Raw genomic sequence first — 27,383 nt, 5'->3', positions numbered from 1 at the left:
GAAAAAGTCAAAATATATCAGAAAGTTAAAAAAAAAAACCAACACATTTAGAAATTTTATTGCAATTTCATCAATTTCTTATATGTTTTATTTTAGGGGTAGACAATTATGGGAACAATTTCAGAAGAAAGCGGAGCTTTACAGAACTGATGTCATTCTGGTACCCCATGGTGATGATGTACGGTATGCTACATCACTGGAATGGCATAATCAGTTAAACAACCTAGAAAAGTTGATGACTTATATAAACTCAAGGCCAGATTTTCAAACTGAGGTGAGACATTCTGAAAGTCTTATACACCAAGAAAAACGAAACAATTTCATAAACTGGAGACTGTCAATGAAAAGAGGTGTGACACTTTACTGAAACTTCAAGTCTTATCCTCAATAACAGCTGAGACATATGAAGTTCAATGATGCCAACAAACAGATATAAGATAGTCCTCAAAATTCAGGCCTAATCTGCAAATAGAGATTATGCACTTGCATAATTAATTTAAGGCTGTTGGAAAACAAGAAGTGATACATTCTAAAAAAAAAAAGGTGACATTTTAATAGACGTTATCCTCTAGGTTTTTGACAGATTCCTGCCTTTGATTTTTTATGCTTCTTGAAATTATTTAGGTTAATTATATTCCTGTTGCTGAGCAAGTGGTTTTTTTCAGTTAAATATATTTGCCTTTAACACTTTTAACCATAGCATTCAGGTGTTGTATTACTACTGTCAAAGCTGTTATTGTTCACTAGTTAATACTCTTGAAGAAAGGAAAGCAAAAAAATCAAAGGTCTGTTAAATATAACATATGTGCCAAGAACAAAATCCATAGCTTTTGGCTATTTAATATGAAGGATACCCAAATTGATATTTGATTGATTGATTTTCAGAGTTATTTACCTTGAAAGATTGAAAAAATCAAGGTCTTCAGATGTTACCTATTGGTTATAATCTTTAAAAACTGACGTGGTTTTGAGACATATTTACAATTTTTATTGTCTTCCTGTATTTAGCAAGACGCCTTGCATTTTGGAAAAAGTGAAACAAAAGGGACCCTTCATATTTTTATGAATTTACTTTTAGTGTTAATTACAATCATACAATTTTAAAGGTTAAAACACCTTATCCATGATGATTTGGGACTGAATTTTACCTATTGAACAAAACTGTCATGCTATGAACTACCTATGTCTTAGTAAATTTATGATGAATTCATTGGGAGTATAAAGCAAGACAGCATTTGTTTTAGAAATGAGAAAAGTTGATTCTGAAAGATTGATGTCTTAAGAATGTGCATTGTGCACAACACTATCTGATCTGCTTATGCCAACTAAAGATTTCTTTAGACATGTATGTTTTTTCAGATGAAGTTTGTAACATTATCAAATTTTTAAAATAAAGGACATATTTGTTTTACAGGTGAAATTTGGAACGTTATCAGATTATTTTAATGAAGTAGCAATGTCTAAGACCAGATTTCCCACCTTATCTGGGGATTTCTTTACATATGCAGATCGTGGGGAGGATTACTGGAGTGGATACTATACAACACGTCCACATTATAAACACATTATTAGACGGGTACAAGATTTACTGAGGTACTTATTCTTAAGACAGTTTCTGTCTTTATGTCATCACTTAGACACAATACTGGTCACTGACCTGGTCAAGAGTTCTTAATATCAAACTGGTAGAACTAGATACATCTTCTTTTTGTTTGATTAATATGAAGGAAAAATTTGAGTACCGGAATAAACCCACTGGTCTTGTCTCTTGTGCCGCTAAAGTAGCGAAAGGTGAGACATTAGAGTTGCTTTTCAGGCTGTGGAAACAGCATTTGCAATAGTTAAGTTTTCAGCATAAGTCAGTTTGAAAGGAACTACTTGTGATAGGTTAAGGATATGTTCTATAAAGTTGCATTACAATCGGTAAATATCAGTTTGACAATTATTTCTGAGCCCTGTCCCCTAGGTCCTTGTCAAGCAACTTTCAATTAAAAAGCAATTTCAATGTGAAGTTTTCTGCTTCAGTTAGTTTGCAACTTTATTAAACACTGATACTTTGTATCTTTTATAGCCATATAATATGGTCAATGTTTTTTACAAATAGGGTATACTTTATTCAATAACATGTGACGTCTTTGTTTATTTAAATTTTTAGGTCATTAGAAATTCTGTTTACTTACTGTCTTGCTGATGCTATAAGGAAAACAAATCAAACTGTAATAGACTCGTTTACGGATAAAATTGATGACCTTAGTTATATTAGACAACAGGTGGCATTGTTTCAACATCATGATGCCATCACAGGAACTTCTACTTCTAAAGTTATGAAGGATTATGGGAAAAGGTATATTAAAATAAAAATTATAGGAGGTGGGTGGAAAAAATCTATCACATTGAAACTTATAATAAAAAAATACATGTAAAATGAGAAGTTTAAGACAATCATGTATGCAATGTACAAATTTCTAAAACAATTTGGCCAGATAGTTCTACCTAGTAACAAATTGTTAAAACACAGATAACTTAAAAATTTAATGCCAAGGTCCTGAAATGAATCAAAACAAAAGTTTGCAAAACTTGTTTTGTGAGTATTCAGCCTTGGTTTTGTCTATCAGTGAAAATAGAACTGAAATTCTGTAAAATATACTTTTTAGCTCACCTACCCCAAAAGCTTGCAGCATCCATCAACTTTTACAAAAATCTTCTCTGAAACCACTGGGCTAATTGTTACAAAACTTTGCCACACTCATTAACGATATTCAGTTTTTGTGTTTGATGACCCTGCCTGCCAACCAAAATAAGTGACATGGTTCAAAAAAAGAACAAGGGGATGCAAGTTTTGTCTATTATCTTGAAAACTACTATATTTTATTTGAAATGAAAGAATATTAAAATCTACTTACTTTTTATTTACATCAAAGCTGTCACTCAACTCTTTATGAGAATTATTGACATTCATGATGATTTTTTCCCCCAAAATAATCGGCGTTATAAGTTATAGGCTTTATTTGGTGTTTCGTATGATTGCAAGGTGTAACCTGTCTGTCAGACCTGGTTTCTCTAACGTTAACCTCATTAACATTACTCATGTTACAGAGTCAACAAAAATCAAATCACAATAAGTAAACCAGGCAAGACATTTCATTGTGTGCACTCTAGTATCATTAATGAAACTGACTAAGACTTGGGCTTACATTTTTTGACAGATTACATTCAGGATACCAGAAAGGAATCTTGCTGCTTGAGAAGATATTGTCATACTTAGCAAAGGATGAAAATGAACCAGATGTTGATGAAAAAATTAGTATGGTATGGTTGTTTCTTCTCTTTCTCCCTGAATATTTTTGTCTCATCGTGACAAAGTCCCAAAGGCAACAGTATGGTGTGCTGTTTCCAGCTTTGTGGTGTCAACAATGTATTAGTTTCTGATTGTGTATCTTTTATGTTAAACACTATGTGTTTTTAAATGATATATAATATGCAGTTTTATAAGCATTGGTACATCTCATTTTCATGGAGATCAATTTGAAACTTTTACTTAGTTAGTGATTATGTCAGTTGATTGATAATCACTAGTGGTAAGACATGATATTTGGTATGCAGTTACATTAGCATTGGCACATCTCATTTCACGTTAGATTGTTCAGCCCACCCTCTCAGTCTATTGACTTTGAAACTTACAAAATTACAAACTGGCAACACATATCTCTGTTTCAACAGTTTAATCAAGATTTTCTGTATTATAACTCCGTTTGAACTAAATTGTAATTTCAGCTTTCTTCAGTCATCCCCTATTGATTCCCATTCATAAATTCTGATTTGTTTTTAATTTTTCATCTGATCTTGATGCCACTCTGATTTCCAACAGTCAACACTGTGGATTGTAATAATTACATGGACTTTTTTGATGAAATGTTAACTGCTTTAAGAAACTATAATGTGGGTGAGGATATTATGATTTCTTAATGAATTTTAATAGTGATGTTGATTCAAAATTCATTATGGTCACAAGGTTAGGCATAGATCAACATTTAAAATGTTTTGGAAATTCTTGTAATTTTTTTCTTCAAATTTATCAAAATGTGAAAATGAGGATTTATCAACATTTCATCATTAAAGTTTTATTTAGTATTTGGCACTTACCTTTTTAGCTCACCTGACCTGAAAGGTCAAGTGAGCTTTTCTCATCACTTGTCCTCCGTCGTCGTCGTCATTCATCGTAGTGGTCTGTTAACTTTTACAAAAATCTTCTTCTCTGAAACTGATGGCCCAAATCAAATTTTACCAAACTTGGCCACAATCATCACTAGGGTATCTTGTTTAAAAAATGTGTCTGATGACCCTGCCTGCCAACCAACATGGCCTACATGGCTAAAAATAGAACATAGGGGTAAAATACAGTTTTTGGCTTTTATCTCTGAAACTAAAGCATTTAGAGCAAATCTGATGTGGGGTAAATATGTTTATCAGGTTAATATCTATCCGTTAGTAATTTTCAGACAAATCCGACAACCCATTGTTGTTTGCTGCCCCTGAATTGGTAGTTTTAAGGAAATTTTGCAGTTTTTGGTTATTATCTTGAATATTATTATAAATAGAGATAAACTGTCAACAGCAATATATATATCTAATACTATTAATTATGATTCTAACCTAATTTTACATGATTTTCAAAGCATTAGTACATACAAGTGAGGGACACAGGCTCTTGAAAGTTTGTATTTTAAACAGGTCAGTGAAAAATTGTTTTCATTGTTATAGTTTTATTGTAGACTTTTAACTGGACACAGCCACATAAATTTATTGACCAGAAAGTAATTAATCTAAGTAGACCAAAGTGAGTATTCTTAATTCTTTTTGTAAGAAATATACTTTATTGCATGATTAATTTTGATATTGAAGTTATCAAGTATACAAACCTAGTGTCATCCATCAATTTTCCTAGTTTCTTTTGATGCTGATTCACATCCAATTAAATCTGTATACCTGGTAAAGAAATAGAAGAAAACTTAATTTATTTTCATAATTTTAACAGAATATCTAGAATACAGCAATTGCTTTTCACTTTGGAATTTCTAAAAAAATCTGTAACTTTTATTGTAACTTTAAAGTTACTAAATTCGCCGTTTTAGAATCTAAACCAATCTGGCTAATACTTTCAAAAGCATACAGTTTAAAAATGTTGGGATTGGTTTAAACCTCATAAATAATGGAAATTCAACAAATGAACCAATGACCTTTTTTCATATTCATTTTGGTATACAAACAATGATAGCCCATAGTCCTTAAGATTCTTAAAAGATAAATTGCCTGTAAAAATGATATTCTTCCAACTGTTATCAAGGATGGTTTAGATGAAACTTGTTTTTATAAGAATACAAAGTTAAAAAGTAATGCAGGTGGCACATTCACTTATAGAATACACCATACACTTACTTGAGACAAGACAGTTCTTTAGCTTAAAATGGTAGAAGGCAGTTAGAATAATTTTTTATCTAAAATTGAAACAAAATCCCGACTTATTTAAACAATATTTATGTACACACTTATTTCTAAATCTAACTAATCTTTGTTAATGCCAGACATGACATGGTTTGACCAAGTGAGTAACTGTATGCTCATATTTACCCATATTATTAATTTGTTTGAGTTTCAATCTTAAATTTTGCTTTGCATGTTTGTGTTTGAATTCTGGGATTTGACAATGATCAAACCATTCCCGAATTTTTGACTGTATTGATATCTAGAAATTGAAGAATAACATGTCTTGTTCTTATATGTAAGAGTTGGTGGAGGGTTTGAAGAAAGCATGCAAAGAATGTTCAACTTTATGGTGATGGGTTTGTTAATTATTTACATTATCAAATATCTACCTCCTGCAATAGTCTCTTTTTCTTTTTTAGCTCACCTGGCCCAAAGGGCCAAGTGAGCTTTTCTCATCACTTGTCATCCGTCGTCGTCCGTCGTCGTTAACTTTTACAAAAATCTTCTCCTCTAAAACTACTTGGCCAAATTTAACCAAACTTGGCCACAATCATCATTGGGGTATCTAGTTTAAAAAATGTGTGCCGTGACCCGGCCAACCAACCAAGATGGCCACCATGGCTAAAAATAGAACATAGGCATAAAATGCAGTTTTTGGCTTATAACTCAAAAACCAAACCATTTAGAGCAAATCTGACATGGGGGTAAAATTGTTTATCAGGTCAAGATCTATCTGCCTTGAAATTTTCAGATGAATTGGACAACCCGTTGTTAGGTTGCTGCCCCTGAATTGGTAATGTTAATGAAATTTTGCTGTTTTTGGTTATTATCTTGAATATTATTATAGATAGAGATGACCTGTAAACAGCAATAATGTTCAGCAAAGTAAGATTTACAAATAAGTCAACATGACCAAAATGGTCAGTTGACCCCTTTAGGAGTTATTGCCCTTTATAGTCAATTTTTAACCATTTTTCGTAAATCTTAGTAATCTTTTAGAAAAATCTTCTCCTCTGAAACTACTGGCCTGAATTAAACCAAACTTGGCCATAATCATCATTGGGGTATGTAGTTTAAAAAATATGTCCGGTAACTCAGCCAACCAACCAAGATGGCCGCCATGGCTAAAAATAGAACATAGGGGTAAAATGCAGTTTTTGGCTTATAACTCAAAAACCAAAGCATTTAGAGCAAATCTGACAGGAAGTAAAATTGTTTATCAGGTAAAGATCTATCTGCCCTGGAATTTTCAGATGATCTATCTGCCCTGGAATTTTCAGATGAATTGGATAACCAATTGTTAGGTTGCTGCCCCTGAATTGGTAATTTTAAGGAAATTTTGCTGTTTTTGGTTATTACCTTGATCACTATAATAGATAGAGATAAACTGTAAACAGCAATAATGAACAGCAAAGTAAGACCTAAAAATAAGTCAACACGACCAAAATGGTCAATTCACCCCCTAAGGAGTTATTGCCCTTCATCGTCAATTTTTAACAATTTTCATAAAATTTGTAGATTTTCACTAACATTTTCCACTGAAACTACTGGGCCAAGTTCATTATAGATAGAGATAATTGTAAGCAGCAAGAATGTTAAGTAAGATCTAAAAACACATCACCATCACCAAACACAATTTTGTCATGAATCCATCTGTGTCCTTTGTTGACCAAGGTGAGCGACACAGGCTCTTTAGAGCCTCTAGTTTTTATTTTCTTATCTTTTTTTCGAATTTTCACATTATATTTAATTATTTGTTCAGCATAAAACTTTTTATTTCGTTAAAAATAGATTTAAATGCTTATATATCCCTGTGTGTATATATATCACTTTGCCTGGGCAGCATCCCATTTTTCCGGGTTGAGAACCAGTCTACAATTGTCAAAGGGGAACAACTTGTTATAAAAATGTGTATTAACAAAATCAAATCTGAAATTGACTATACTATAATGCATGAGGGTATACTTTGCAAGACATCACATTTTATTATATAAAAAAAAATATTTGTGAACAAATTAAAAATGATCATTCAGCAAAGATATGTTTTCCAAATGTTATGTCTTATTTTATCGTGCCTTCTGTTGATTATTAATGTCTCTAGAGTGGCTCTGTAATTCTGCTAATTCTACCTACCTGTATCTTAAATGCTGGAAACAAGAATGTTAGCTTTCCATGTCCATATTTTTTTGACTTTGTGGAATATAATTGTATTGTTGCATATCATACAGTGACTTCATATTATTTCCATGTGTGATATAATGTTTAATATTCAACTATACCTATACATGTTATATTATATGTATGTAATTATAAATAATACACTAAATTTTCCTTCATATTTTAAACATGGATTATATGTTGTGATTTAATCAGATGATGTTGAATGGAGAAAATGCATTGATTTGTTTGACAAATGGTTACTTAAGGGGAAATTTTTTTCATTGAATAATACATAAATTGTGATAACTGTTATATGAAAATCTTTCAAATCTAGAAGTATAAAATTTGAAGGTCAACATATTAATATATAAAAGATTTCGTCATATTGCTACACAGATAAAATTATAACCCTGATTACATGTACTGTAATTAGTCATATTTACTGCACAATATAAAAAATGTAATGCAATATATTTGTAGGTATCTATTTTTATATAATTCTTTGAACTTTGAAAGACAGAGTGCTGTAAAACTACATATCAACACCTTAAATGTCAAGGTCAAATCCTTGACAACAGCAGATGACATACCATATCAAATATCACCTGTTGTAGAAAATAATATAGTTAAAACGGGAATATTTGAGGTAATATATAACAAGTATAGTTCTTGACCAATGTCTCTGTTATTACACTTATGGCTATGGCAATAGGCAAGACATAAAACTTACTTTTAAAGTTTAATTGACTTAATTTACGGAAAAGTTCAATGAACCTAGAGGAATCAACTAGTCCCTCTGTATGGATGTCTGTCTGCCTACAAGTATGTCTGGTTCATTACTTTTTGTCTCGCCTTGACAGAGTCAAAAGGCGAGACATAGGTATGCTGTTTCCGGCCTCAGCGGCGGCAACGGCATCAACAATGTATTAGTTTGTGATTAGGTCTAGTTTATGGTGAACCACAAGTGGTAGGTCAATCATATTTGGTATGCAGTTGTATAAGCATTGGCACATCTCATTTCCATGGAGATTATTTGGCCCTGCCCCCTCAGTCAAGGTCTTTTGACTTAGAAACTTTTGCTTATTTTACATGTATTAGTTTGTGATTAGGTCAGTTTATGGGGAACCACAAGTGATAGGTCAATGATATTTGGTATGCAGCTGTATAAGCATTGGCATATCTTATTTCCATGGAGATAATTTGGCTCTGCCCCCTTAGTCATGGTCTATTGACTTTGAAAATTTTTGTAAGTTATCATGTATTAGTTTAATGTGATCAGGTCAGTTCAAGGTGAACCATTAGTGGTAGGCCAATGTTAATTGGTATTCAGTTGTATAAGCTTTTGGCACGTCATCTCATTTCCATGGAGAATATTTGGCATTGCCCCTCAGTCACAGTCTAATGACTTTGAAACTTATCTTAGATTACATGTATTAGTTTGTGATTAGATCAGTTTAAGATGAATTGCTAATGTTAAATCAATGATATTTGGTATATTTACATTTGCAAGTATTGTTTCCATGGAGATTATATAGCCCCACCCCCTCTTCATGCTTCATTGATTTTGAAACTTTTACATAGTTTACAAGTTAATTCTTGTATTTAGGTTTGGGAACGACTTATAATAAGTCAATGGTATTTGGTATGCAGTTGTATTAGCATGGCACATCTCATTTACATGGAAATTGTTTAGCCATGTAACTCAGTCATGGTTCATTGACTTCGAATATTTGCATAACTTGTATAAGATGTTAAAAGTATTGCTATTTTGATTTCAACATTTGCATAATCAAAATTACAAAAAGAGGAGACATATCTCTGTGATAACAGTTTATTAATGCCTTTAATGATATTAATGATACTTGTTAAAAAATGTTGTAAATTCAGAGTGTAAGTGTGTTGTGAATAAGGTTGGGGTGTCTTGTCTGCAAGGTCAGTATCAATAGTAACATATTAAGATGAAGAAAAGGGGCAAGGCCTGTGTGTCATCAATTTGTTAACTTTGCTCACGGTACTTCTAGTTGATATTGTATGTAGTTGCATCAGCATTAATGTATTTGAATTTCATGCAGTGTATAAAGGTGTCTGCATGATCAGTCATTCTTCAGTAACATAAATAGTACAAATAGGTTTGTCCAAATGTCGGAGGTAACTTATGCTTGAAACGGTGGAATTATCTGGTAGCAAAAAGACAGGACTGGACACCCTAAATTCAAAATAAGATTGGAAATTTTTGTTAATGTTAATGTATTATTTTCAGATATCATTTATAGTGGAATTACCAGGATTGAGCATATCTAAGTACCTGATATCTGCCTTAGGTGGTCAGACCACTGGTCAACCCAAAGAACAATACCTGTCACATATTGACATAGTAACTGATCAAAGCAACAATCTCAGGTTAGGTTTAATCGATATTGACCTTTGCTATATCATGTCAGCCAGTTAGAATTGCTGCATACTTAGAGAGAAAACTACAACCTTCAGTTGGAATACAGTCAATCCTATTCAAATAAGATCACAGTCGATCAACCCTAGCCATGAGCAGGATTCAAACTCACAACCTTAGAATTGGTAGGCTACTGATGACTGCAAATGAGATATTAGATGATGGTTCTGATAAAAACACAATGAACATTTAAATAAAAAGAAACATAAATTGTGATATTGTGTAGGATAAGTTTCAATTGAGTTCCTGTGTTCTTTCCTATAGCTTAAGTTTGCCTCATCCAAATATTATGAAACTTATACACAATGCTTCTTACCATAAAACTCAAATCAAGTAAAAATTGGGGTAGCATCACTGTTACCAATCTTGATTTATGTTTCTTTATAATGTTGTATCCAAGCAGGGGCATCATCTGTGTCCCATGGACACATTCCCCATTTATTTCTGTAGATGTGCAGTATTGGTTGAAGTTTAAAATATTTTTATATGAAGAACATAATTGATACAATTACTAACTAATTTGTGATCCCCGAAAAAATCTTATTATCTTGGCCTGCAAGTGCATCACATGATCATTTTTCTGAGTGACATGTTTTAGTTTTATGCACACTTTAATGATAGTGTGTAATGTGAAGATATTTTACTTGAAAATTTGTTTCGATTTCAATATTTTATCCATCTTTGTTGTCTTAAGATAATATCTGCTGATTGTGGTGAATGTGCTTCTTATACACACAATAAATTGTGACTGAAATATTGTTCCCTGGAGGTGATAGTGAAACTAGAGATGTAAAAGTATAACATTAATTGTTCGGTCACAATGTCATTAAAAACACCATAGTCAGAACAAAAACTTTGTTTTAGATTTGGAAAGTTTCCTACAGATAACTACACCTTGCCCATGTTCACAATTGGTAATGAACATCTGACAGCAACCTTCTACTCATGTAATGGCAAATTACAGGTAAATATCTGAAAGCAACCTTCTAATTTTATAATGGCAAATTATAGGTAAAACTCTTGACAGAAACTTTCTACTCATATAAAGATAAATTTCAGGTTAATATCTGACCTCAACCTTCTAATCATGCAATAGCAAATTTCAGGTAAACTTCTGAAACAATTTCTTAGTTGTCCTATTTAAGATATTTTCTTCAATTATAAATTCATTTCATCCTTTAAGTAATCCTTTAACAGTCAAACAGCAATCAAGCAATCAATCAATATATCTCTTGGTTTCAGTATATTAGTAGAAATAATTCTACAAGATACAAGTCAGAAGTGAAGTTGATGACCTATGGAACTGGATCCTGGTCTAATCCATTTAAAGACCAGAGTGGTGCATACTTATTTTTACCTGATGGTAATGCAAAGGTTAGTATGGTGATATCTTTTGACCCATATGTTTTAACTTTGCTAAATTGATAAATTGAAGAAAAAAACAGTCCTTTTGAATTTTAGGTCAACAGGTAAAATGCTAAGGTTTTATAGCCTATAAGTACACTGATATACTCTGACGTTTTTCTTTGGATGAAACAAGTGAATGACTGTTAAATGTCCAACAGTTATTATCACTGAACTAGTATATATTTGTTTAGGGGCCAACTGAAGGACGCCTCCTGGTGCGAGAATTTCTCGTTGCATTGAAGACCTGTTGTGACCTTCTGCTGTTGTCTGCTCTATGGTCGGGTTGTTGTCTCTTTGACACATTCCCCATTTTCATTCTCAATTTTATGGATCATTAATGTGATATGAATATGAACCCCTCACCTGGCTTTAACTTTTCTTTTTTCATATTTTATCGTTACTATTTAATATTTTATATAGCAAGTAGCTGCATTTATTAGCCTTTTAGCTATGCTTTTCATATTAAACAGTTGTCATTTGCAATTATAAAATACTGACAATGTCTTAAAAAATTAAAAATACACAATGATTTTGTAATGCAGAATTTTGCTGAGTCAATAAAGTACCTGTACATTATAAAAGGACAGATATATTCCAGCGTGGTTGTGGGTTACTCATCAATAACACAAATCTATACTGTATATAACATGGCAGGTAAGGAAACTATATTGTCTAATAATATCCTATTCATTAAAAAGTCTGCCAAAGACCAAGGGACTTGATTTTGTGACTTATACAAGGTTCAAGTTGCAGAATCTGACAATTTACATTATGTTTTCCTGTTTCAATATTGTACTTACTGTATCAGTTGAAATTAATTAACCGGATTTTTGTGACAAAAATGTCGGTTATTGATTTAGGGATGTACGGCGGGCGGGCGGGCGGGTGGGCGGCAATCAAATGTTGTCCGTGCATTAACTCATGAACCGTTCAACCAAAGCTTTTAAAATTTTAATATGTTGTTACTGACAACTAAATGAAGGTCAAGTTCAATAATGGCGATTTTGACTTTTACCGTTCAGGAGTTATGGTTCTTGAAAGATTGAAAAATGGAGTTTCCAGTCGTGTCCGTGCATTTACGCATGAACTGTTCTACTAAAGCTTCCCAAATTTTGATATGTTGTTACTGATGACAAAATGGAGGTCAAATTCAATAATGACGATTTTGACTTTTACGGTTCAGGAGTTATGGTTCTTGAAAGATTGAAAAATGGAGTTTCCAGTCGTGTCCGTGCATTTACGCATGAACTGTTCTACCAAAGCTTCCCAAATTTTAATATGTTGTTACTGATGACAAAATGGAGGTCAAGTTCAATAATGACGATTTTGACTTTTACGGTTCAGGAGTTATGGTTCTTGAAAGATTGAAAAATGGAGTTTCCAGTCGTGTCCGTGCATTTACGCATGAACTGTTCTACCAAAGCTTCCCAAATTTTAATATATTGTTACTGATGACAAAATGGAGGTCAATTTCAATAATGACGATTTTGACTTTTACCGTTCATGAGTTATGGTTCTTGAAAGATTGAAAAATGGAGTTTCCAGTCGTGTCCGTGCATTTTCTCATAAACCATTCAACCAAAGCTTTTGAAATTTTTATATGTTGTTGCTGATGACAAAATAGAGGTCAAGTTCAATAATGACGATTTTGACTTTTACTGTTCAGGAGTTATGGTTCTTGAAAGATCGTAAAATGGTGTTTCCATTCACGTTGTTGCATTTACTAATGAACCATTCAATCTAAGCTTTTCAAATTTTAATATGTTGATACTGACTACAAAATAGAGGTCAAATTTGATATTGACGATTTTTTTATATTAAAATGGATATTCATATTGCGTAATTAATACATTTGTGCAATAACAACATTTGATAAAAACACAATATAGAACACAGTACACATCTAAGTTTTACAAGAGTAAGTCAATATAAATTAAGGAAATCTTGTGGACAAAACAAATTATGTTAAATGTGTGCATATTAACATTTCTTCTTAGCTTCTATCTGATGAATTAAGAATAAGAAGATTTGTGGTATGATTGCCCATGAGACAGTTATCCACCCAGGTTAATATGTAGCTATTTAAAGCAACTATATATAGGCCACCATTCTCTCTTTAACTATGAGCCAAACCCATACCATTTAGTCAGCCATTAAATTCCCATCATGATATTTTAATCAGTTTAAATGATTTTGTTACATGTTTCTGTTGATTCCTTCCATATTCTCTGATCAATCACCAAGCTGTTGACAAACAATAAGTGTTCCATTCTGATATGTATTAGGGGATGACCATTTCATATTCTGGGGGGGGGGGGGGGGGCAGGAGGATTTGTTTTTGATCGGTTATTTATTTTTGTAAACTAAGAGGACAGATTATTCATTTTCTGCACTATTGAAGCAAGATTTTTCATTTTCATTAAAGCAAGGGACTGATTATTCATTTTCACAACCATATTTTTGATATTCGAAAACATACAATTTTTTAAATGATTTGTTTATTATAAATAATACATATAGTATAGTCAAGTCATTATGTACCATTTAATTAGATTAACCATCCCCCTCTGCAGAAATGAATCTTTTAAATTCCCAACTGCATATACATGTATTGCATACATACATAGTATTGAAGTTTAGTTATAAGTAGGAACTTTTAAATGTATTGGCAAACATACTACGCCGAGCGGAGTGAGGCAAAATTTTTTTTGAAGGGTTTTGGAGCCACTGAAGGCCCAAGAAGCTATAGAACAAATGATGCAAAATCATGCTTTCTGGGTGTTCCGAAGACCCTTTCATAATCTGAAAATGAAGTTTTGTTTTAATAATTTTTTGACAATATTTTGGTCTCAAAGCAAAATTTATAAATTCAGTGCAAGACTGAAGTTTCTAGGGACAACATCAAAAGATCAATGTGCATGATAAAGCAAAAATGGAATTCACATAGTTAGGCCTGTGGCTGCTGTTTTTTTTTTTAAACTCATGATCAAGTTCATAACAAAATTACTAGATTACAAAAGGAATGCAACACTAACAGAATACAGAAGGGCAATCAATGAACAAAAGACAAATAAATAAGAAACATTGATCCCGAAAAATCAGGGCTATAAGTCTGAGGGAAAACAGAACTTTCTTCTTGCAAGGCCGTGAACACAATTTGATATAGAGACAAGCGTTTGGTTTTGAAATTTCCTACATGTAGTTACGGCCCTGTTAAAATAAAGGTGAGGTAAGGTTTCCTGAGACAATATACCTCAAGTTAAATGAAACCAATTTTCAGACATTTCAAGTATATTTAAATAATATTTATACTTTTGTTATTAAAAAATTTGGGAAGTGTTTCCCGATTTTTTTTGGGAAAAAAGATGAATTTATGAAGAATCTGGTGCCATCTCATACTTTCGATTAGACCTGCTGAGTTATTTATTTTCTATACATTGCAAGTCAGGTAATTTATTTTCAAACTACCACAGAACAAACCATTTATTTTTGTGATTATCAAGGCTGAGTTATCTATTTTCAAAATCCTCCTATTTTCAAAATCCTCCCCCCCCCCCCCCCCAGAATATCAAATGGTCGTCCCCTTATCACACAAAATTTGTGTTAGCACATATGATAACAAAACCATTTTAGCATGAATTCTTTTAAGTTGATGGAACATATCCCAAATTTGAAATTATTAGTCACCTCACCTCTGAAGTGAATGAAATATTATTGGATAGAAATTGTATAGATCTAGATTTAGTCCAGTAATCAGTGTAGACTTAGTTACTTTTAGAATAAATAGAACACTTACATGTTTTACGTAGGATCAAATGGTATGGGAGTCCATATAGAGAACTTAGTCAATATAAGTAATGGTACAATGTGGAATAATAAAGAACTTATAATGAGGATAGAGACTGATGTTAAGGATTCAGATAATCAGTTATGTGTGGATCTCAATGGCTTTCAGGTTAGTACAATAATGTGGGATGGCAGGTTGGATTGGGCCTGCAGTTGTTTATAGTAAACACATCTTTAAACAATTTTTTTTGACAAAATTATAATAAGATGGTTATTTTCAATAAATGTTTGTCCTACATCCAATGTAAACATTATAACTAGTAGATGACACTGAATTAAATATGTAGAATGCTTAGAATGGGTAGTGTTATCTATATTTCAGATGCACAGAAAGAAAACTAGAAAGAAAATACCACTGCAGGGAAACTTCTTTCCTATGACTTCTATGATGTCTATTGAGAACAATGTTGATAGAGTTACAATAGTATCATCTGAAACTCATGGTGTAGCTAGTCTTTCTCCAGGTATATATCTTTCCTGTAATAACGGAAAGAGAAAGGTATTTGGGAGCAAATGAACATAAGACAAAAATACTTCATCATGCAAATTCCAAATGAAGAGAACAGAATCCTCGTTTAAAGTCTTCAATAATCAAATGTCAATACCTAGTACTAAGACAATTCTTCATCTCTTTTAATTTATTGGATATTTAAATATATTTTTTTTTTATTAACTTTAACAATGAACAGAAATATGCAACCTGCAGTAAAAATGAAATGATACTACAAAAAAGTTAAACACTGGAGACTTTTATTTCTCTGACACACTGAACAAATGAACAAAATTTGACCTTTAATTTAACCTATGTGCTCATTGTTTAATATCCATATAAAAAACAAGTACATTTATCTTGAATTCTCTAGGTGTTAGCTTGAAAGTTCTTACAACAAATTTTATTACCAATCTCAATTTCTGTCTTGTAGGTTGGTTTGAGGTTGTTCTAGACAGGCGACTGATTCAAGATGATTGGCGAGGACTGTCTCAGGGAGTTACAGATAATGTTTTAACCAAAAGTCACTTTGTTCTTTTGTTTGAAACAAGACATCTTTCTACTAGTCAGGTAGGTAAAATATTAATTAAGTAACCTCTCTTTAATCTCCGAATACTTTTGACTGAAATCCTGTTAAGCTTAAGCAAGATTATTCCAATGTTAAGCAGGTTGAGGGATAAGCTATTCTGTACGTTATTCTGTATTTATTTTATTTCAGAATTGCATGATTTTTTTTGTAAAATTAGTAACCTGTTAACTTGTATCTCATTGGGATATATGACTTGTAGGTGGATGCTAATTCCAGAAGGTGAATACATATTATCTGTTTTTGTCTACAGTCAAACACATCATTGGGGTTTTTGGGATACTATTGCTTTCAAGCAATCCGTAGACTTTTACCATTGACTCAGGGCCATGCCCTCATGTCAACCGTTTTATTCTAAACATTAAGGAACATCTCAGATTCTTAAGATTGTCTTGCTTTAAAAGGTAAAAACAAACAAAAGGATTGAATTTAAACAACTGTCCTATAATGTTCTTCTCATAATCCTCATGTTTCGATATTTCCCTCGACTTATATGCGTGTTTTTAACAACACAGAAAATCAGAATTAAGCAGTATTTATATTTAGTGTTTTTATAAATTTAGAAAGACGTCAGAGGGAATTCCCAAGTTTTGATGAAATGTGAGAGTTCTCTGAATTCCGATAAATCTATTGCTGTAATATAAGAACGGAAGTGGAGTTTTTCTTATATGTCACCGTTATGAAATTGACATTTGATATTGTACTTCCATAAAGAAATGGAGAACCATCTAGGTCGTTTAATTAAAATTGAATATACGTCCTTGCTACAAATCACAAGTCTAGGGTTTGTTTAGGTAATTATGCACATGCGTATAGTTTTCTTGACTTCAAGGGGTATCAGATTGAATGATTGCTCTGGATTCCTAACTTCATTGATTAATTTGAAACTCATGAGATCCTTACTATGTCTGTCTGCTATTAAGGGTTATTGTTGTTGCATAATTTTAAATCATTTGATCATTTGAATTAAAATAAATGTAGTCCACAACAAAAAGATGTAACTAGAACACCCCTTCAGCTGAAATTGGAGTCTTCTATATTATCACTTCTAGTTGTCTCCCTTATACTTCCGTCAATTCTGAATCAAAATATGACGATACGTCGAGAAAGATTAACTTGTTCTGTCGATAGACGTTGTATTATATTAAAAGCAATCGCAATTTAAACAGAAGAATGTGTACAGAAAGGAGTCATGCCCACTGACCCAAAGGAAATTAAATATTTAAAGAGTTAGAAATTGGATTCCTCCTAGAATTCACGTAGGAAAATCGTCAATAAGGTACGAAGTGAAATACCTTCTCTCACTCTCAGTGACTGCTGTGGAAAGTAAACTTGGAATTGATAGTACAAAAATAAAACACAATAATTACATTTAATTCATACACTTGTATCGATGATTGGCTATTTTTTAAGTTGAATAACTATTCAGATTACGTAAATTACATTTAACATGTGCAGTTGAATTATTTTTGAAAATGATACTAATACATATATCAATGAAAACAATGGCAATCGTATCCCTCAGAGCAATCATGCTCTTTGATTCACTAGTTTTCTCTCTTTTATAGCGGCCTTCCTGTCTTATTATAGATATTCAAACTTGCATTTTATAAAGGGGCATAAGCTACAATGTTTTGACAGTAGAATTTGAATAGTTGAATCTTCTTTTTTTGATGGCCCCTCAATGAAGTTGTCTATGCCATTTAGTTTTACCCTTGTCCGTTATTCCGTAATTCTGTCATTTTTCATTCCGTCATTCCTCAACAAACCATTATACAGAGTTTTTTTCTAAACGCCTTCAGATATTGGGCTGATTTTAGGTATGTGAGTTAACCATGATAAGTTACAGATCAAGTTTAAGTTTCGTTTCGCTCTGCTAATTTTTGCTGAAATTACGGGCTTTGGACTTTGATAAATTGTTGAAAATGATAATTATATGGACCTTTTTTCTAAATTCTTTCAGATACTGGGCTGATTTTGGTATGTGAGCTAACTATGATGAGTTACAGATCAAGTTTAAGTTTGGTTCCACTCCGCTAATTTTTGCCAAAATTAAGGGTTTACAACTTTGAAAATTGTTGAAAATCACAGTTATACAGACTTTTTTTCTATACGCCTCCAGATTTTGAGCTGATTTTTGACAGAGGTATAGCAATATCTAGCTGTTTAAGTAAGTTGTTTGTAAAGATCTTGTGTAACAGATTAGATTTTTTTGTATCTGAGAACAACATACTATGTCAAAATCAAATAGGCTTTAGAAAAGCTAATAGAACAATTGATCATGTTTATACATTAAAATCCATTGTGGATAAAATGTTTAGGGCAAAAAAATATCTATATTGCTGTTTTGTTGATTTTAGAAAAGCCTTTGACACCGTCCGGAGGAGTTTTCTGATTTCTAAACTTTTTGAGCAAGGTATTAGTGGCAATATTTTCCATTTAATTAAAAATATGTACACATGTGTTAAATATTCAGTTAAACTAGATTCCGGACTGACTGATTCCATACTCTCAAATGTTGGTGTTAAACAAGGGTGTATACTGAGTCCCCTTCTTTTCAATTTATTTATGAATGACTTTCCAGGATACCTTGATAAAAAGTGTGATCCAGTAGATATAGGAAATACAAGCCTAAATTGTTTAATGTATGCAGATGACATAATTTTAATGTCTCAAACCAAAGAAGGGCTACAAAATTGTTTATCCTCATTGGAACTTTATTGTCAAAAATGGCAATTATCATTGAATATAGAAAAAACTCAAATAATAGTATTTAACAAATCAGGTAAATTATTGAAAGACTGTAATTTTTATTTTGAGCAAAATCTGATCAAAAGTGTTCAAGAGTATAAATACCTAGGTATTGTAATGAGAGCATCTGGTTCTTTCAGTACTGCAGTTGAAGATCTTAGTAAGAAAGCACTTAAAGTAATTTTCATGATTAAACGTAAATTTCACTGTACACATAATAATACACCTTTGCTTTTAAAACTTTTTGACTCCTGTGTAAAACCAGTCCTTCTCTATGGAAGTGAATTGTGGGGTCCGTACATTCTTAACCTGGACAAAAGATTAACACAAGGTTCAAATGATGATTTAGAAAAAACTTTTTTAAATTTTGCTCCTGAAAAGGTTCACATTCGATATTGTAAATATGTACTTGGTGCCACTAAATATGCTCCTACTATTGCAAGTATGGCAGAACTTGGTCGTTATCCAATCTCTATATTTGTTATTTTGCAATCTCTTAAATACTGGCTATATTTGTATAAAGACCCTCTTTTGAATTTTTCAAAATTAGCATATAAGTCAATCAAAGAAGTTGATTGTACCTTTCCATGTACCTTCAATAAACACATTTTTAAGTTTCTAAAATTAATTAATTTTGACCATGTTTGGAATAATAAAGGAACTATGTCAGAAGGAAAACTCATATCTGCAGTGAAAAAGATTTTACAAGAAAGATATGGAAATTATTTTTTCTCATGTTTGTCAGGTGAAAAGCAAAACAAACTACGCACATATTACAAGTTAAAAGAGGAATATAAACCTGAGACTTATACAATGTTAAATATCCCAAAACAATATGTTAGACAATTATGTAAATTAAGAATTTCTAACCACAATTTACACATTGAAAAAGGCAGATATAATAGAACGCCTTTGGATCAAAGAATATGTACACATTGTATTGATAACAAAATTGAAGATGAGTTTCATTTCATATGTGAATGCAACCTCTATCACGAGGAGAGGGAAAAGTTATATGATGACATTGTTAATATTATACCATGTTTTTGCAATTTAGATAATTTTGATAAATTTAAATATTTAATGAACTGTTCGGAGACTGATGTTCTCACCAGATTTCTTATATATATAGACAAATGTATTTTGATTAGACATTCATCAGTGGGAATAATTGCATAATATTGAAATGTGAGTTTTGTCTCTTGCTTGTTATAAGTGTCAAAATTGTTGTCTGTTATGTTTTATTTTTGTTTTGTATATGTTTTTTATATGTGTTTATGTGTTTCAGCGATGATCCTTTTGTACTGGATTTTATACTGAATAAAATTAGTTAGTTAGTTAGTTAGTTAGTTAGTTTATGTTAGACTACCATCATGTTTGTGTCCACATGTGTTATTGAAATTGCAGATTTTTCAACTTTTTGAGACAGGGTCATTCGTGTCGCTTTGACACATCTAAAATTTGGTTTCCAACATTAATGAATGAAATATTAAATAATTATTATTATCAGCTAGTTTGGTTCCAGTCTGTCAAAATAAGACCTAAAAACTTTGCTGAAACATTATTGATTTGCATGTCAATAATTTGACTCCTTAAAATCCATACACATTCTACAATTGATGTGAACAAAGATAAAGATGCTGTCAAAAATAAATTTTGTGAGTTTGAAGCAATTTGGTAGCCAATGACCCTTGATATACAGATTTCAAGTTGATGGCCATAACTTTCAGTAGAAGGAAAGAAATGTAAATCAGTGTTCAAAAGATGCTTTTGAATGACAAATTCTTTTCAACTTTATTGTGTTGACTACAACTAAAGAAGTGAAGGCTAAACCAAGTGATTTCGGATTCTGCCAGTGCTAGCATCAGTCAACATAAGGGTTCAGTCTGAGATCAAAGTATTTACAATAACATGTTTGTGCTTATTGGTCAGTATAGAACTCTTTATAAATAAACTATTTTTAAATAATTGTATAATTTCAGAAACAAGGTATCATGTGTTATCCTTCACCAACTGCAGAAGTTGTATCCAAACTTCTTGAACACCATGTGATCTCCATGACACAGTTCCCAATTACTAACGCTGGATGGTCAGTTATGGAACTCTCATCTGTCCCACAAAGGGAGATACATTTGGTGAATTTAAGATTCTTGTCAATTGATAATGGGTGTATGAAGGTTTTGCTCATCATCCATTCTACTCAACTAGATTGCTCTTTCCCTATAGCTGAAAAAGATTGGAAGTCACAGGTATACAGGGTTATCATTGTTTCATGCCTTATCAAAGGGATACTTATTCAGCATCATTGTCGAAATATTGCCTTATATATATCAGAAGGTTGAATAGATTGATAGTCTATATAAAATAAGCCAATTGTTACTGTAATTGATCTTTAATCCTCTAGTTTATTTTTATTTGGTTTTTTAGCTCACCTGGCCCTTCTCATCACTTGGCTTCCTCAGTCTCCGTCGTCGTTAACTTTTACAAAAATCTTCTCTTCTGAAACTACTGGACCAAATTAAACCAAACTTGTCCACAATCATCATTAGGGTATATTGTTTTAAAATTGTGTCCATAGACCCTGCTCACAAACCAAGATGGCCTACATGGCTAAAAATAGTACATAGGGTAAAATGCAGTTTTTGGCTCATATCTCTGAAACATAAACATTTAGAGCAAATCTACTGTGAATAAAATTCTTCATTAGGTCAAGATCTATCTACTCTGAAATTTTCAGACCAATTGGGCGACTTGTTGTTGGGTTGCTGCCCCTGAATTGGAAATTTTAAGAAAATTTGGCAGCTTTTGGTTATTATCTTGAATATTATTATAGATAGAGATAAACTGTAAACAGCAATAATGTAAAGGAAAGTAAGAGCTACAAATAAGTCAACATGACCCCTTAAGGAGTTATTGCCCTTTATAGTCAATTTTCAGAAATTTTGTAAATTTTTGTAAATTTTTTCAAACACTTCTGGGCCAAGTTCATTACAGGTAGAGATAACTGTAAGCAGCACAATTGTTCAGTAAAGTAAGATCTACAAATGCATCACCAACACCAAAACACAATTTTGTCATGAATCCTTTTGTGTCCTTTGCTTAATATGCACATAGACCAAGGTGAGCGACACAGGCTCTTTAGAGCCTCTAGTTTAAGGTCACAGTTTCAATGAAATGTACCTCTTTTCTTTCTATTCATGTTTTTATGAAATTTAAAAAAAACATTACTTATACACTGAACTGGGGTTAAGCTTAGTGTTTGGTCATTTAGCAATTAAATTCTTACATATCCCATTCAAACACAATGTAACATCCCATTTCATTGGACAAACAAAACAACCATCATGTATGCAGTTATTTAATGGATAATGGATAATACAATTTTTTAAAAGAGGGCATAAGATTTTAGATGTAAACCGAGGAAAACAGTTAAGAAATTTGCTGTCATTTAATTTTCTTATTCATAACATGATGATAAATAGAATTTACACATGCAAATATATAAGCTAGAATTGCAGCAGGATAATCATTTACACAACCATTGCTATACTAAATAACATTTTCATAACTTTGATTTCCCAAACCGTGTCATTAGGGCATTAAGTTTTACCTGTGTCTGTACTATGTCAGTCCTCTGTACATCCCAAAATTAGTTTCTGTTCTACAATGTATTACATTAGTATTTTCCTCAACCAAATGTTATGAATCTTATACACAATGCTTATAACCACCAAACACAGATCAAGCTCTAATTTGGGTGGTGTCACTTTCACTGTTCTCCAATTATGCCCCTTTAGGAATAGAAAAATTGACAAATTTGAATTTTCTGTAATTTAACTTTATTTTGCTTTCATCAATTGTTATGAAACTTATACACATTGCTTATTACCACCAAACTCCGATCAAGTTTGAATTTTAGTGAAGTCCCTTTCACCGTTGATGAGTCATGTCCCTTTATAAATGGTAAAATAGCTAAATTTGTGGTTTCCACCCTTTCACTTTAATTTCCACAATCTAATGTTATGAATCTCATAAAAAATGCTTATTACCAACAAAAACAACTCAAGTTCAAATTTGGGGGTCACTTTAGCTGTTCTGAAGCTATGTCTATTTGTAAATTAAAAATTGCAGAATTTGTCATATATTTTCAAGTGGGACATCTGTTCCAATGGACATATTCTTCATTTATTTTTTATTGTCACTGCAAATATATATTATACAAAAATGTGCTGTTAATCTGGACAGGGCTTTAAAGATTATTTAGTGGTCAATGGTTTAAATAGGCCAATGACAACTAACTATCCTTTCATCATAAACTTGTGTTGACTGATTCCTTCACAGGCCTCTTCCCTAAGATCGATTGTAGTTAGGTGTATCATCTGAACTGTATTGCTTGTTTAAAGAAACAAGGAAAAAACATAGAACCTCTTATTTATTATTTTTATCTTTTTTTTTTTCATTTTCAGCATTCAAACCATAGCATGAAAATCTCAAAACTGTTTGAAAACAATGTGATAACATCAATAAAACAGACTATACTAACTGGTGTCAAGGTCGTTAGAATTGTTCTACCGGAGGAAGATATCGCAGTAAATGTTATGGAAATAAAGACCTACAAAGTGACAGTCTGCTAATGTTATGTCATGATTATCATACTTTACACCAAAGGATGATATTTCAGTAAATGTTATGTCATGGTCATCATGCTCTTAAGCAAAGAAAGATACTTCAGTAAATACTATGGATCTTTAAAGACAGTCAGCTAATGTTATGCTATTGACATCATACTCTTTACCCAAAGGAAGATATTTCAGTAAATGTTAAAGAAATAAAGACGTACAAAGACCTATTCATGTTATGTCAAGGACATCATAACTCTTCTGCCTGAGGAAAACATCTCTGTCAGACCAAAGACTATGAAACTTAGTACCCAGAAAGTTACAACCTATTGGTGTGTTTTAATTGTATAAATATCAATGACATCTTTATAAACTATTAAATCTTTTTTTTTAAATATAGATTTGTTTCAAATTTAAATCAAAGGTTTATATCAGCAATGTCTGAGACCCAACTTGAAAATTTAAGTCTAATCAATGATTTTTCAGGAGTTATGTTCCTTAAAGAAAATTGCATTGTCAGTTCCCTCTTGTGTACAATTTTTGCTAAATTTGAATGAAAGAGGTGGGTTCATAAAGAGCTATATTTGGCCAAATATTAAGTCCTTTGTTAAGTGATTTGGTCAAGCTTTTCTTATAAAGCGTTTAAATTTACACCCTAAATAGGCCAAAAGTAGAGAATCTTGGTGAAATTTTTCAAAATCCTGTAGAATTCAACCATATTTAGGTTTAGGAAACATTGAGGATATGATTTCACAAATTAAATGTTTAAATCATATATATGAAAATATTTTATCAAATAGTATTTTAAAAAGATCTGTTGTGGAAAAATTAATTTTGTGCTATTTGTGACATCATGGACAGAACTTAAATTTTAAACAACATAGAGACCTTTTGTTCTTTGATTCGTCAATAAATCCTTATTGGAAATTTTATCATGTTATAGGGGCCATATTAGGATCTTGTTGAACCTACTCCTAAATATCAAAGGTTTATATCGCAAAATCTAAATTAAAAACTAAACTTATATTGTCCATCAAAAAATAAATAAATTTAATTCTTTGTGTACTTGGATATGCTAAATCTGACTGTATATTGAACCATAATAGGTAAAAGTCTAATTTCAAATTTTCAGTTCTTTCACCACATTCACTCTGTGTCAGAGACCTTTGCTTTGTCAAATATTTAATCACATTCCAAATTCAGATCTGTATTAAGCTTGAATGTAGTGTCCTCACATGCCACAACTTTTCTGATTGGACCTCTGCATTTGTTTTTGTCAACCAACTTCTTGTAGGATTTATTGCCTGATTATGATTTTTATGCCCCGTTTATGGGCATTATGTTTTTATGCCCCACCTACGATAGTAGAGGGGCATTATTTTTTCTGGTCTGTGCATCCATCTGTTCGTCTGTCTGCGTCCTTCCATTCGTCTGTTCGTCCATCTGTCCCACTTCAGGTTAAAGTTTTTGGTCAAGGTAGTTTTTGATGAAGCTGAAGTCCAATCAACTTGAAACTTAGTACATTTGTTGCTTATGATATGACCTTTCTAATTTTAAAGCCAAATTAGAATTTTGATCCCAATTTCACGGTTCACTGAACATAGAAAATGAAAGTGGGAGTTTCAGGTTAAAGTTTTTGATGAAGCTAAAGTCCAATCAACTTGAAACTTAGTACACATGTTCCCTATGATATGATCTTTCTAATTTTAATGCCAAATTAAATTGTTTACCCAATTTCACAGTCCATTGAACATGGAAAATTATAGTGCGAGTGGGCATCCGTGTACTTTGGACACATTCTTGTTTCAGTCTGTGTCCCCATTCTTATGTTTGTCTGTCCAGGTTCAAGTTAAAGTTTTTGGTCAATGTAGTTTGATGAAGTTAAAGTCCAATCAACTTGAAACTTAGTACAAATGTTCTCTGTGATATGATCTTTCTAATTTTAATGCCAAATTAGAGTTTTGACCGCAATTTCACGGTACACTGAAAATAGAAAATGATAGTGTGATTGGGACATCTGTTTTCCAATTTTTATATTTTTTTTGCAGAAGCAGAGAAGTTGCTTCAGTGGCTAAGTAGTTTAAGTAGTTCAACTACTGTATCACTATTCTGCCAACATTGGGAGTTTTAAGCCTGCAAATGGCATCATGAATCAACAAGGGGTTGTCAGTTGCCTAAGGTCATAGTTTTCTCTGGGCACTGAGGCTTTCTCCTACAATTTAACCTGACTGCCTCGAAAATGCCTATAGTGCTAAAATTGGTGTTGAATAACAACCAATCAATCAGAAGCCAACATACAGAGCAGTAATGTATAGCAAACATGTGCAGAAAATGTGATCAGCAAATAACTCAACATGGTTGAAATCTTTGATTGAACCCTGAGATGATGTATTGCCCTTGAAATATGATTGTTTTTTACAATATTTGCAGGTTTTGCACAAACTTCTATAGATTAAGAGAAACAGTATAAATTGTTCAACACAATAATATCAACAAGTCCGTCAACATCTCTTTATTTTCCTTGATTGATAATTTTTATCAATTTAATCATTTTTGTTAAAAAAAACTTTAGGAGTTAGAGAGAAACCTTACACAGCAATTAAGATCAGGAAAATTGGATCAACCAGTAAGTCAAGATGATTTATAGCAATTAAACACGTACGGATAATTAATTGCAATAAAGAAAAAAATGACAAATTTTTGTTTTAGCAATTCATGCTCTTGTAAGTCTCAATATCAGTGTCTTGGTAATTTTCTATTGTCCCTGGTTTATAGAATCAATATAAGATGTTCATGTGTGTCTGACATTTTCTTAATTTTCATTGCTAATACACATAAGGTTATGTATAAAGGTGGGAAGCACTTGTCAACATGATTGGAAATAAGAAACTGATGGTTTACACGAATCATCAATAATGAATCCCACAAAGTATACTGTTATTCATGAGGCAAATTTGGAAAATGAAAGAAAAGTATTTGCAGAAGAAAAGTATCATAGAAAGATCATTTAGTCTATGGCCAGCATTAAATGTTAAAAATATTAAGATACTCGTCTTGGCGGTTTTGTGTGGATTTCCGTTAATTAAATAAAAAGGCCATATAAGATGTGTATCCGATAACGAATAATTTAAGACCATTTTGTCATGTTTGTTGCTTTGTGTGGCTCTCATCGTGGAATCTCTCATTGCTTATCAAATCCCAATGAAACCTAGTGATAAAGAAAAGATTACATTATAAACACCCAACAGTGGACTACCAGTATATTTCAATGATAGAACAGTGTAATGAATCATCAATGTTCCAGAGAATGATTATACCCCATGGAACAATGTTCCGTATTGTATACTGTGTTTGACCCGTCAGTGTGTCAGTCCTACTTCTCTTCTCATCTACTCTGAAACCACACAATAGAATTTCACGAAAATTATGAGATAAAATAACATACTAAGTAGATGTGCCCATGGACAGGAACTCTAGGAATTATGCCCGTTTGAGGCTAAAATATTGGCCTAAATATACTGCTGCCAGATCCTGAACAACATGTGATAAGTTATACAATATGATATGGTAAATGACACTAAATCAACCCTC

The 27,383-nt window shown here is 32.1% G+C and overlaps 1 protein-coding gene across 2 annotated transcripts in view; it reads left to right on the top strand.

Annotated features, from left to right (window-relative positions):
• LOC143067632 (alpha-mannosidase 2-like) overlaps positions 1-24,187 on the top strand; it is a 32,075-nt gene extending 7,888 nt beyond the window's left edge. The window contains exons 9-24 of one of the 2 annotated variants that reach the window (XM_076241024.1): positions 97-274; positions 1,415-1,593; positions 2,156-2,344; positions 3,207-3,309; positions 4,773-4,837; positions 8,125-8,290; positions 9,905-10,044; positions 10,958-11,057; positions 11,336-11,467; positions 12,043-12,154; positions 15,310-15,455; positions 15,669-15,810; positions 16,270-16,406; positions 21,156-21,422; positions 23,640-23,800; positions 24,020-24,187. In XM_076241024.1, the coding sequence (XP_076097139.1) occupies positions 97-274; positions 1,415-1,593; positions 2,156-2,344; positions 3,207-3,309; positions 4,773-4,837; positions 8,125-8,290; positions 9,905-10,044; positions 10,958-11,057; positions 11,336-11,467; positions 12,043-12,154; positions 15,310-15,455; positions 15,669-15,810; positions 16,270-16,406; positions 21,156-21,422; positions 23,640-23,800; positions 24,020-24,143 (2,341 nt within the window). In that variant the 3' untranslated portion in view covers positions 24,144-24,187. Of the gene's footprint in view, positions 1-96; positions 275-1,414; positions 1,594-2,155; positions 2,345-3,206; positions 3,310-4,772; positions 4,838-8,124; positions 8,291-9,904; positions 10,045-10,957; positions 11,058-11,335; positions 11,468-12,042; positions 12,155-15,309; positions 15,456-15,668; positions 15,811-16,269; positions 16,407-21,155; positions 21,423-23,639 lie in introns of both variants that reach the window. The other variant, XM_076241025.1, reaches the window with a different exon arrangement.
• Positions 24,188-27,383: the final 3,196 nt, after the last annotated feature.

This window comes from Mytilus galloprovincialis, chromosome 3, assembly GCF_965363235.1.
Source record: "Mytilus galloprovincialis chromosome 3, xbMytGall1.hap1.1, whole genome shotgun sequence".
NCBI lineage: Eukaryota > Metazoa > Mollusca > Bivalvia > Mytilida > Mytilidae > Mytilus > Mytilus galloprovincialis.
Note: the sequence above shows the minus strand (reverse complement) of the source record. Positions and strands in the feature narration are given on the sequence as shown.